Below are 13,135 nucleotides of genomic sequence, written 5' to 3'. Positions count from 1 at the left end.
GTTTTAATTTCACACCATGAACTGTTCATAACCCGGTTACCACGGTGATCTCTGTGTGATGAATCTTGTATTTCTGAACTTCTGCTGCTAGGAGTTCCTGGTCTTCCGCGAGTTTTCTGCGTGTCTCCATCCACACAGTTAGAAAAATCTGGAGGTGCACGACATGGAAATTTTCTGCTAAAATGATGTAATTCGTCTGCACGGAGCCCCACGGACCTCCCGGACGCGGCAAGCATAAAACAAGCTGTTCACTGCCGACTCCAACATCTCAACTTCGATTCATTGATGCCAAGCTGACGTGCAGCAGCTCTATTTCCTTCTTCAACAGGCAGATCGATTGCTTTTAACTCTTCGTGTGTTTTCCATGATGAGGGTGTGTGCATGAAGCGCAAAATGATTGATTTGAAGAATTTAGTGTGAATGCTTTTGATTAAATTCGAACTGTTTCATTGGTCCACTGTGACCTGTTTGGTAATTTTATTCTGATGTGCCGAGGCTAAACGTATTGACGGCATAAAGCTCGCCAGTAAAAATATGTACATTAGCTGCATCGTTCTTTAAGCCGCAGGGTTCAAAGCGTGAGAAAAAAGTAGCGGCTTATAGTCCAGGAATTACGGTATGTGGCTTGCTTCTCTGAGCTAACACACAGTCTCTCCTCAGCAGATGAGAATGGAGGCGTCCAGAGGGGCCACACTGCCTCATGGCTCCCACAGCCACCGGCATCACAGTCAGCATTCAGCCGATCACCCGGCCCTGACGCCTCCTCCACAGGTGCAGCAGCAACACCCACCACCACCTCAACACCCACCGGTGCAACCCCAGACCCCAACTCCCCCACCCCAGACTCCAGCTCCACCACAGCAGCAGCACCTGCCCCCCCAGCCTCAGTCTCCTCAGCAGGCATTCCTGCCACCGCCGCCCCCTCCGGCTCCTCAGGGGCCCCCGCAGCCTCCTCAGTCTCCACAGCAGCAGCAGCCACCGCCCATCAGCAGCTACAACCACATGCCCCCACCTCAACAGCAGCCGCCAGCTCCCACACCCCCTCCTCCTCCACCACCACCACCGCCTCCCCCTCCTCCCCCACCTCCGGTCCAAATGGTGTCGCACCACTCGCCGGCCCCCACCATGTACAAGTTCAGCACCATCACCAGGCTGCAGAACCAGAAGGCCTTCCCAGGGTCCAACCACAAGCTACCCGGTCACCTCCACGCAATAGGTCAGCAAGTTCTGCCCCCGACTCCAGCTCCGCCCCCAGCACCGGTCGTCAAACCTAATGTCAATCACATTGCTGCAAGGACTAACGTCCCGCCTCCCCCTCCTCCTCCCCCTCCTCCATCCATGCCAACCCCTGGCTCAGCGATGGCCGTGTTGAGGCTGGGCCCTCCCAGCCCAGCTGCTCCGCCTGCCTTCATCCCTCCACCGCCAGCTCCTCCCCCTGCTCCACAGACCAACGGGGTAGCTTTTCCTCCCCCTCCTCCTCCCCCACCACCCCCCCCTGCACCGGCCCCCATGAGTCAGCACGTCTGCTCCAATGGGCTGAAGCAGGCGCTGAAGGAGCGCTTCCCCAGCCCACCACGGGACCTCCTGTCTCCAAACGGAGGCCTCGAGGATTCCCCGCCGCCTGCCCCGGCTCCACCCCCCCCACCACCTCCACCACCACCTCCACCACCACCTCCTCCTCCTCCCCAGCAGTTCCCAATACCAGCCCAGTTCCCACCTCCTCCTGCACCACCACCAGCACCTCCCAAAACCTTCACCCCAGGGTTTGTCCCCCATGCTGCCTCCAAGCCCATGTCACCAGTTTCTCCTTTCCCTCCTGCGCCTCCTCCTGCTGTTCTAACAGGCCCAACTCCACCACCACCACCCCCTCCTCCACCTGCAACCCTCAAGAAGCAGTTCAGCCTCCAGGCAGCAGGCTACACCTCCAGTCACCCCCCTCCAACTCTCCCCAAGCAGCACAGCCTGTCTAAGCCAGCCTCCGCTTCCACAGGACCCCCTCAAACCATGTCTTTGGTGAAGCAACTAGCAAGCCAGTTTCCTGGAGCTTCATCCCAAGTAGCCAATCACACAGAGAGCCCCAAAGCCCCTCTGTCCCCCCCTGCAGTTAAAACCAAACCAAAATGGCAGCCTGGAGGCGGCCAGCAGCTGCAGTCGCCAGAGTTCCCTCCTCCGCCTCCAGACAACAACACCGGCTTCCCTGCACCACCACCACCTCCTCCTCCTCCGCCACCTCCTCCTGCACCTGTCACAGGCCCAACACCACCTCCTCCTCCCCTCCCTCCTGGAAATCTGGGCTCCCCCTTGAGGAAGTCACCCTCTGGCTCCTCCAGTTTTGGAGGGAAGAAGCCTCCTCCCACCCCACAGAGGAACTCCAGCATCAAGTCCAACTCCTCAGCCTCCTATGAAGAATCCAGGAGAAACTTGCTCAGCAAATTTGCTCCCCATGGCAACACCCCCACTTCCTCCTCATGTCCCACCTCCTCTTCCAGTGGATCCCCTTCCAAGGACTCCTCAAATGGACCCCCTGCTCCTCCAAAACCGGGCAAGCTCAACCTGGCTAACCTTCCCTTGGCACTTCAGGCCAAAGTGGGTCAGACGAAACAGTCCAGCGGCGACTTTCCTTCCCCACCACCTGAGTGCGCCTACTTCCCACCTCCTCCTCCGGCATCTGACCTCTTCCCCCCTCCACCACCTCCAGGTAGTGACGCCCACAGCGGTGGACCTCCCAGGGTCGCTGTGGTCAACCCCCAGCCCCAGGCTCCCCCTCCTCCACCACCTGTCTCCCTCGTCAGCAACTCAACGTGGGGAAAGAGCTCACTGAAGAAGACTCCTCCGCCCACGCTGGGGCGGCGTAGCAACACCACCCCAGAACCTCCTCCACTATCGCCACCTCCCACCTCCCCAAAGGGCAGCTCAGGCCAGCCCAATTTCCTGGAGGACCTCAACCGGACACTGAAGCGAAAGTCAGTCGGTCGCCAGGGTTCCGTTAACTCCGCCGGCCTCTCGGGGAAGTTGGACCCTGCAGCGACTATGGACGATATGGCACTGCCTCCGCCGCCCCCTGAGCTGCTCCTGGACCAAGGGAAGCAAACCAACGGAGGAAACGGTGGCTACATGTCTGGAAACATCTCAGGCTATGCAACGCTACGACGAGGACCCCCACCTGCACCCCCGAAACGAGGGGACACCACCAAACTTACCGGAGAGTGTTGAACTTTGACTTCAAGACACAAAAAAGAAGGATGACTAGATGAAGAAAGAGTATACTGAAGTAAACATGCATTGAACTACTCCTGTTCTCTGATAAATAGATGACTGTGTATATACTAAGCCAAACCAGACCATGGTTAATTAGTGTTTGCTAATTATTGCTTTTTTTTTAAATTTTTTTTTTTTTACCATGCTAGGCATTCTAGATCAATGGGGTTTATAGTATCAGGACGGCTAAGACTGGAGCAGGGAAGTTTGAAATCGCAGAAAAGTAAACATTTTTGCGATTATCTAAACTCTCTGGAACATATTGCGTCACCTTGTACGGTAAACCCCACATATCTGGTACAGCCAGCAGATTTAAACAAACACTTAATACGAGTTGCGCAAATATTACCACATCCAGGTCTGAGCCAAATCATGTATGCGCTTCTTCGCCATAAGTTCGTGCCACGTACTGGAGACAAAAAAAAGGAAAACACATCGGGATCTTTCTGCTTTGGTACTGCATGGACCACATGTCAACAATGAGCTGTAAATCATGAAGCTGTTCCGGTGTGTGTGCATGTGTGTGTAAGAGAGAAACGGACCGAATATGCATGCATGCATTGTGCGCATGCATGCATGTGTGTACGATTACATGGTGGTGAAGTAGTTAACTGTTAGGGAAAGGCCTTCGTAGAGAGGGGGGGTTGTTAGGTTTGCTTTTATACGAAATTATTTAATGACTGATAAATGGAAGGATTTTTTTATAAGTGTCTTTTAATGGCTGGTCAACAAAGTGTAGAGAGGAACAGAACAGCATTAGGGCGCCATGGAATGTATACGAAAGGTGAAAACATTGCAAAATACACTCGTGAAGGCAGTAGGGCTGGAACGAATAGCAATTTCTGGGCTCCAGATATTCGAATATCTGGATATTCGGATCGTTCGATGTTGGGGGTGGGGGTAGACGAAGGGACGAGCCAAATCCTCGGATTGTCCGACATCGTCCAACGGGGGAGGGGAGACGGAGACGAACGGACGAGCCAAATAACCTGATCCGAATATTCAGATCTCAAAATTAATATTCGGATACCACCCTAACGACCGAATATTCAGATATTCGGGTCCAGCCCTACAAGGCAGTGATTCAGTAACCCAGTGTACCTGTTATCTGTATTTTTTGACTGTTTCACAAATCAGAAGGAAGCCTTATTCCCAAAGTCTTGCACAGAGGTCAAAACAGAAAGGAGATATCTTCCATGGGCTCAGCAGAGTCTGGACTGTGCAACTGGAAAAAAAAAATGATGATTTTCGTTTTTTAATTTCATGCAAAACTTGTAACGGACTTGTGTAAATGCTGAGGAGGCCTACGGTGGTGTATCTTCGTGGACTGTGTGAGTTCCCTGTATGCTGGCTTGATTTTGGACCTTATCCTTCAGTTTGTATGTGTACAGTTGCAGCTGCTGCTTTCCGTTACCGTCGGTTCCCCACTGCCTTTTTCAGACACACGGCATCACCCCGTCTGGGAAGCGCAGACTGGATTCAGCCGAGCGTCTCGTCTAGACAAGGCGACCCCCGTTCAAAGAGATGCATTTGTCTGGTTAATGTACAGAGCGTAAATCATGTAGTGAAGAACAGAAATCATCCAACTCGCATTAGACTGAATGTTGCTTTCGACTCTGTCTACCGAATCTCGTTTCTTCATGGTGCCATTGCTGCTTCAGCCCTAGAGCCGATCACAAAGGGCTCATCTCTAGCGGCAACGCCTTCATTTTTAGGGTGCTAGTGCTGTCCTTCAAGGAACTCGTTCTCAACAGGATGACATATCATTGATATCATTTAAACCGCTTTTTAAATTGGCTTTAGTGTGGAAATGCGTGCTGTGTAAATGTTTTCCAGGTTATGAGTTCCGAGGAGGAGGCCGTTATATCCGCGTGTCCTCCGAGCTTGTCACGGAGATGCAATTCCTGTGCCCTTCTCTTCGTCCTACTCAGTGGTAGCTCACCTTTTCTTATGACTGAATGTCATCGTCCTGACTGGGATGTTTGCTAACAGTACAGTATGTAAGTTATTGATGTGCTGACGTGAACATGTGGGGCCAAATGAAGTGAAGAAAAACGGTTACAGATTGAGTAAATTTGTCCTCTTTCATATAAACTGAAAATCACAATATAAATGTTCCAACCAGACTTCGACACGTCTCAGAGTGCTTATTTGTTCAGATGTATTTGGGGAGCATCTGTGTTGGTTTTTCATTTTATGTAAGTACAAACAAACTTTTGATTTGATTTGTGAGGCTCACACTCCCTCTAGTGGTCATATCCTGCTATACACAGTGTATTTTATAGCAAAAAGAACTTTGAAAAGTCATAAATCCCATGTGTTTTATTAACTGGCCAACACCTACTTAAGTCTAACCAGTTAAATCTAATTAATTAGGAATAAAAAAGGGACAAAAAACACAATAAGCAACATATTTTAATTCAAGTTTGTCTTCTGGTGAGCACCTAAATGTATCTGGAGTGAGCTGAAGTTTCACACCAGGAAGTTGTTGAAAGTGTCTCCTCTTTGCTGGAGTTCTGGGGTCTGAATGGAGCGACCGGGCTGGACAGGAGGCGCAGAAGGAGCTGGAGCTGCTCAAAAAAAAAATCATATATGCACTAACATCGCACTGCACGTAGAGCAAAAAAAGTTTTACAAGTTTTTAAGGATCATTAATCTGTTGAGGAATTGTATCATGAGTAAAAATGTGCTCACCTCTGTTTACAAATGGGACATTGAACTGGTGTCTCCCCCTTGAGAATACCTGTGGAAGTAAAAGCGGCACATTATTCATGCACAATATTGTTTAGGATGCCTTTGCTTTACCTTTATTTAGGCTGTGGTGTGTCTGTAAATCTCACAAACTCTGCATTTGCAGGTTCATAATTGAAACATGTCAGCCTCTTTTGATGCCCACCTGTACGCCCCTAGAAAAATCTGTCATATCTATAGAAGCAGCTAGCAAAATAGATTAGATATTAACATTTTACTGCATGTACATAGTATATGTATCTATATATACTTGTGTCCATCACAGGGAGATAAGATAAAGATAAGATAAAGTTCTTTATTTCTCCCCACGCCAGGGGAAATTTACATTGTTACAGCAGCTTATGTAACAGTAGACGTAGTGATAAGAATAAAATAATAATAGAACAATAGTAATAATATTTACAATATATACAAGGGTGATGATGACCACACTCTGATCCCTGACCTGTACTATGAAGTGAGATTAGTGAGGTATGCTGAGCCTAAAGTCAGAGTATTTAGTATGATAAAGGTGGTGCTCTTTTAACCTGGCTAGATCTCCATGGTAACATAGGCTCTGTTCACAGTTTCTGTTTTAAGAAGCATGTTCCTTGAAACAAAGCGTTTCCTGATGATTATTTATGAGTGATGCTGATTATCAGCTGAGGGAAAATGTTTTATCTGCAAACACCTTGAGCTGCATCTTCCTAAAACCACTGAATGAATCAGTTACAGTTTCACACACTGTATGCATCGCGTTGCCATGGAAACCCAACATGTATTTAACCCTGTCAAACCCACTGTTGCAAAAATACATGTTTTATTTTGTATTTTTTAGTTATTTTTATTATTAATATCTTAATAAATATATATTATTTTTGCTATTTTTTCTATTTTTAGGTTTTACAGAATATAAATATATATATAATATTTTTTCTTCTTATTAGTTTTTATTATTTATATCTATTATTTTATTATTTATATTATTATTCTGTTATTATTTATATTATTACATATTTGTTATTTTTATTTTTTATTTATATATATATATATATATATATATATATATATATATATATATAAAATTTAAATTTTTTTTTGCCAATTTTTAGTTTTATAGATTATATATGTACATAAAATATTTTTTACATTTTTTTATTAGTTTTTATTTTCTACATCTAAATAAATATTATTTTTACTATTTTTTGATATTTGGGTTTTTTTATTTTTATTTTTATATATATATATATATATATATATATATATATATATATATATATATATATATATATATATATATATATATATATATATGATATTTTTCCACTTTTTTGATATTTGGGTTTTACGGGGTTAATTGGTGATGTAGAAATTGTATAAATATGTTAAGTTTGATCCTGATTTGTTGCCAAGTGTGTTTCACTCCTGGTTTGGATTAGAAAACTGATTATTCTACTGGTTTTATTACAGAGAATATCCAACCAGTAACACTGTTCACAAATTAAAGTGATATCCTGCGTTATGGGACAGTGTCAGACCTACGTACACTTCAATACAATTTAATGTTTAAATATATTAAGTTTAAAGTTTAACAGTTCTAATGTGCAGAAATAATCAGCTGCATTGATCAGTAAAATAAATATATTTCTTTGTCTTTTATCATTTACAGTAGCACCTGTTTACCTTCATATGCCTCATTAATCTCCATTTAAACAACCTGGTGACTCAAGCAGCTGCACACAATTATTTAATTAAGTGAGGAACAAGAGTCACATGATGCGTTAAAAGCCCACTTTATGTGAAGCTGAAAACCTGAGTTAACTAAGGAAATTGTTAGCTTTTTACTGACTGGGGTTTTGGTTTTTCTTACCCAAAGAAGAAAAAACTTGCTTCATAGTGCAGCCCTCAGCTCTAGCTTAGAGAAAGCAGTGTATTCTTTGAGGGGGAAATGTGTAACATGGTGACGTGGATCAGTCACAGAAGAAAAGCCTGGACTTTAAACGACATATTTCAGGCAAGTGAGGAGCAAATATTTCTTTGGTGTTTGATGCTTTGTAAGTTTACACACCTTTCACATGCACATAAAACAGGTATTAACAGAGTGAAGGAAAAGGAGAAAAGGTCTGACCTCCTCGCTGGACTCTGAGCTGGAGCTGCTGCCATCACGGCCACATCTGAGAGAGATCACCTGGGCTGAGGCGGCGGACACTCGTACCCGGGAGGAACAGGAGTAGGAGGGCTGAAACAGAAAGAAAGGTGGGTAAAGGTAGAAACATTATCACAGACTGAAGACAACCTCACAGTCGACCACTGGTGGTCTTTAGGCATTTCAGTCTGACTGAACATGCCAATGTGGTATTGATCTATCAATTACATGCTAAAGCTAACCCTGCATATGGAATGTTTTACTCTAAATAGTACGATCATTTGCAAAATGAGCATCATGCTGTGTTGAAGGAGACCTTAAATTAGTGATTGAGACCATGAACTCATCAGGTAAATATCTACTCAAGTAAAAAGTAAGGTGAGAAACAGGGTCATTTTCCCCTAGAGTTGCATATAAATAATGAATAAAAAATTGAGAAAAACATTAAGAATCTTAGAAAAATACAAATTTATTACCCCATCCTAGCAGACCCCTTATTTTTATTTATTTATATTATTGTATTTCTATTTGCTATTCTTTGTGTTTTATGTATGTTTAGTGAAATGTAAATCTCTAAAATGCAATGTAATTAACATGTGACGCTTTGTTGAAATGAAAAAAAAAAGATTAAAAAAAAAAAAAAAAAATTGCATATAAATAGACTTCTTTTTGCAACCAGATGAGTCGCCCCCTGCTGGCCATTTGAGGTGATGCAGTTTCAATGCAGTACTTTTTGGCTCCAAAGTCCCATGGCAAGGGTGTCAAACTCATTTTAGTTCATGGGGTCAAAATGTTCACATTTATGAACTATCTGAAATTTATTGAGAAAAATATATTACATTTCAACAACATTCAGCCTCAGTTTATCATTTATTTACACATTAAAACTTCCAGATCACAGAGTGTCTACAAAGGACATACAACATTTAGTCACAGGTAACTGGAACTGAAGGATATAGTATTTTATTTTATGATGAAAACAACAAAAATCAGACAAAAAACATCAAAAACAAGACAAAATATTACAAAAACGAGACAAAAAGAGAAAAGTGACAAACAAAATGATAAAAAAATAGACAAAATAACACGAGAGACAAACGACATAAAAAAAGAAAAAATTTGACAAAAAAGCTCGAAAGCAACAAAAAAATGGACAAATGACAAAAATTAGACAAAAACAAAATGCCCAAAAAATCGACTAACAATACAAGCGAGACAAAAAAAAAACACAAAACGACGGAAACCAATACAAAAAACAATGAATAAAACAAATCAAGGTTACAAAAGTAAGACAAAAAACACAAGCAAGACAAAAAGAAAACGCAAAATGACAAAAACATGAGACATGACAAATTCAGACAAAAAAGACAAAAAACAGCAAAAACAATACAAAATATCACAAAAATGAGACCCACAAAATGGAAAAAAGCGAGAAAATGACAAAAAATTTGACAATTGACACGAAACAAAGCAAAAAAGAGGCAAAAAATTTGTCAAAAGTTAAAGGGCAACAAAAAAATGGAGAGACGACATAAAAGTACTAAAGTGAGAAACAAAATGACCAAAAAAAATAGACTAACAATACAAGCGAGACAAAAAACACAAAACGGCAAAAACAATACACAAAACAATGAATAAAGCAAAACAGAAAGTGACAAAAAACACAAGCGCGACAAAAAGGAAACACAAAACGACAAAAACAAGAAACAAAAGGACAAAAAATGAGACAAAACAACACAAAACAAAGACAAGAATTAGACAAAAACGTAACAAAACGACAAAAAGTGGGCATAAAAGAAACAAAGTGACAAAAAAGTAAAACAAGTGACACAAAAAGGAAACCTAAAGCGACAAAAACAAGAAACAAAATGACCAAAAACATGAGACAAACGACAAAAGCCAGACAATAAAAAACACAACAACAAAATCAAGACAAAATATTATAAAAATCTGACACAAAATATCAAAAGAACAATGAATAATCTAGTATTTTACTTTATGATCAAAACAACTTGTCATGGTCTAGAAATTATTTTAAATTTAGAGTTTTACAAATTTACAATCTGTAATTTTTACTCTTTACAAAATCGTCCTGCGGGCCGGATTGGACCCTCTGGAGGGCCAGTTTTGGCTCGCAGGCCACATGTTTGACACCCCTGGTCTATGATTTCAGTATGATGTCCTGAGGCGTTTCTGTTACAGGTCAGTGATTCTGCATTGAACCGATTTGAGCAACACGTTCTGTCCCAGAGAATTCATGCCAATGTAAACACAGACAGTCAACATGCGTCCAGCCCAGATCTGAGATTAGACTTCACTGTTTAAGGACTACAAGTCTAGATGAGCAGTTTCTTGTATAATTTTTGGTGCTTTTTAGATTCTTTTTGTATGTTACACCACAGTTCTGTGCCTTGAAGCAAACCATAATAATATTTTGAATTGGACGACTTTAAAAGTCTCACCACAAAGAACCCAGGCCTGAAAGCACAAGTCTGCGGGTCGCTTCTCGAGGTCTTTGCACACTCTGTCTCTTTAATGCCAAACGTCATCAGCAGGTCATTGGTGCTCTGGCCCATAGGAACAACCTGGTGGACATGATATTTAGCATAAATCCACAAGAAAGACATCACCTATTTATATTTATATATACACTATGATTGAAAAGTTTGGGGTCATCCAGACAATTTCATGTTTTAATGCTATCCTCACTGGAAAAAAAAAAAAATTTCTTTCAAAAATAAGGACATTTCTAAGTGACCCCAAACGGTAGTGTTATAAAATACAGTAAAAATATAGAAAAAATACAGTAAAAATATTGTTAAAAATATGGTACAAATATTGTAAGAATATAATAAAAACACAGTAAAAATATTGTAAAAATACAGTAAAAGTATTGTTAAAAAAATGGTAAAAATATTGTTAAAATATAGTAAAAATATAATAAAAATATGGTAAAAATATAATAAATATATTGTAAAAATACAGTAAAAATATGGCAAAAAATATGGTAAAAATACAGTAAAACTACAGTAAAAATACAGTTAAAATATAGTAAAATACAGTAAAAATATTGTAAAAAATACAGTAAAAATGTAGTAAAAATATGGTGAAAATACAGTTAAAATACAGTAAAAATATGGACAAAATACAGTAAAATACAGTAAAAAATACACTAAAAATACAGTAAAAATATGGTATGTGCTAACATAACTGCACAAGGGTTTTCTAATCATCAATGAGCCTTTCAACACCATTAGCTAACACAATGTAGCATTAGAACACAGATGTAGATATTCCATTAAACGTTTCCAGCTAGAATAGTCATTTACCACATTAACAATGTCTAGATTGGATTTATGATTCCTAAGTGACACCAAACTCTGGAACATCAGTGTATTAAAACTGAAAAAGTCCACATTCACCCTTGTGACGTAGCCTCGAGTCACCCGGTAAAGATACCTGACGGCGTAAACAGAGTTGACCTGAGCCAGAGCCGCTCCCAGACCCCTGTCTGCCATCGACTCCAGCTCAGAGTTGTGCACTGGGATGCCTACATGTAGAAAAAGTGAAAATAGTCAGCAAAAGTTACTGCTTTTTGCTCTGAAGCGATCAAATCCACAGAGTAGCTCACCTGTGCATAATAGAAACTGCAGCAGGACCAAGAGAAGCACGTATGACTTCATCGTAACACGTGATAAAAGCATTAAAAAGTGCTTCAGTCCTTCGTTTTCCTCCCTTTTTATATGTTCTGACAAATCTGTGCCCCTCCTCTTACACTTAATAACCCCTGGGGGAAAAAAAAGGTCCATGTAATCAGTCTGAACCTTTGTTCAGCACTATTGATCCCTTGCTGATGTACTGCATAGAATGATAAGAACCTGGATGAGATTTATGTCCAGACTAACTGAACTCTACAGCTAAATGCTGCAATTAACGATTATTGTTAATCAATTAGTCAGTTATCAGTTAGCTCGAGGTGTTGAACATGCGGCCCGCGGGCCAAAACCGGCCCTCCAGAGGGTCCATTCCGGCCCTCAAAGTGTAAAAATGACAGAAGACATTAACTGCAGATTGTAAATTTGTAAAACTATAAATTTAAAATAATTTCCAGACCATGACAAGTTGTTTTGATCATAGAGTAAAATACTAGATTGCTCGTTGTTCTTTTGTCATTTTGTGTCTCATTTTTGTCATATTTTGTCTTGTTTTATTTTGTCTGACTATAATTGTTTGTCTCATCTTTTTTTTATCATTTTGTGTTCCTTTTTGTCTCGCTTGTGTTGTTTATCTACATTTTGTCATGTTGTTTCGTGCGTTTGTAATTTTTGGTCTAGTTTGTTGTTTTTTTCGTGTCACTTGTCTCATTTTTTGTCGTTTTGTGTCTCGTTTTTGTTATTTTGCGTTTGATTTTTGTAATATTTTGTCCTGTTTTTGTTGGGTTTTGTTTCGTTTTTTTGATCATAAAGTAAAATACAGTCATTCAGTTCCAGATGATTAAATGTTTTGTTCCTTCATAGAAACACTGTGATCTGTAAGTTGTAATGTGTAAATGATAAACTGAGGCATAAAGTTGCTGAAATTTAATATATTTTCTGAAGAAATTTCAGGTTGTTCATGATGTTTTGTAAAATGATAATTCCTTAAATGTGAACATTTTCAGAATGTACTTTTTTGCGCTAAAACAAAGAAAAAAATTGGAGTTATTTATAGGTTATTATGCTGTGATTTTACTGGCCACTTGAGATCAAATTGGGCTGAATGTGGCCCCTGAACTAAAATGAATTTGACACCCATGAATTAGCTGTTTAGCCTCAGAAAATGGTGAAAAATGTCCATCAGTGTCTCCCAAAGCCTACAATGGCATCCTCAGATGCCTTGTTTTTTGCTCCCCAGTTATGACCTGGATGATGTTGGCTCTGCTAATAATTTGTGCGTCAAAACAGCTGCATTTTGAGTGTTAAACCTTTTGTGGGAAGGACGAAAATGTGAGGAGAGGAATCA

General features: G+C 41.0%; 2 protein-coding genes across 6 annotated transcripts in view; one reads left to right on the top strand and one right to left on the bottom strand.

Annotated features, from left to right (window-relative positions):
- The window catches only part of raph1b (Ras association (RalGDS/AF-6) and pleckstrin homology domains 1b), a 56,613-nt gene extending 51,229 nt beyond the window's left edge, over positions 1-5,384 (top strand). For 4 of the 5 annotated variants that reach the window (XM_055008182.1, XM_055008180.1, XM_055008184.1 and 1 more), the window contains one exon: positions 661-5,384. In XM_055008182.1, the coding sequence (XP_054864157.1) occupies positions 661-3,213 (2,553 nt within the window). In that variant the 3' untranslated portion in view covers positions 3,214-5,384. The remainder of the gene's footprint in view (positions 1-660) is intronic. The other variant, XM_055008181.1, reaches the window with a different exon arrangement.
- A 271-nt stretch (positions 5,385-5,655) lies between these two features.
- On the bottom strand, positions 5,656-11,912 carry spp2 (secreted phosphoprotein 2). The gene is made up of 6 exons (XM_023288687.3): positions 11,766-11,912; positions 11,557-11,684; positions 10,597-10,719; positions 8,117-8,227; positions 5,953-6,001; positions 5,656-5,828 (listed from the first exon to the last, which is right to left on the bottom strand). Exons 1-6 carry the CDS (start codon positions 11,836-11,838, stop codon positions 5,731-5,733), a joined length of 582 nt encoding a protein of 193 aa, XP_023144455.2. The 5' UTR covers positions 11,839-11,912; the 3' UTR covers positions 5,656-5,730.
- Between the last annotated feature and the right edge of the window lie 1,223 nt (positions 11,913-13,135).

The sequence above is a fragment of the Amphiprion ocellaris genome, chromosome 24 (assembly GCF_022539595.1).
Source record: "Amphiprion ocellaris isolate individual 3 ecotype Okinawa chromosome 24, ASM2253959v1, whole genome shotgun sequence".
Lineage (NCBI taxonomy): Eukaryota > Metazoa > Chordata > Actinopteri > Pomacentridae > Amphiprion > Amphiprion ocellaris.
Note: the sequence above shows the minus strand (reverse complement) of the source record. Positions and strands in the feature narration are given on the sequence as shown.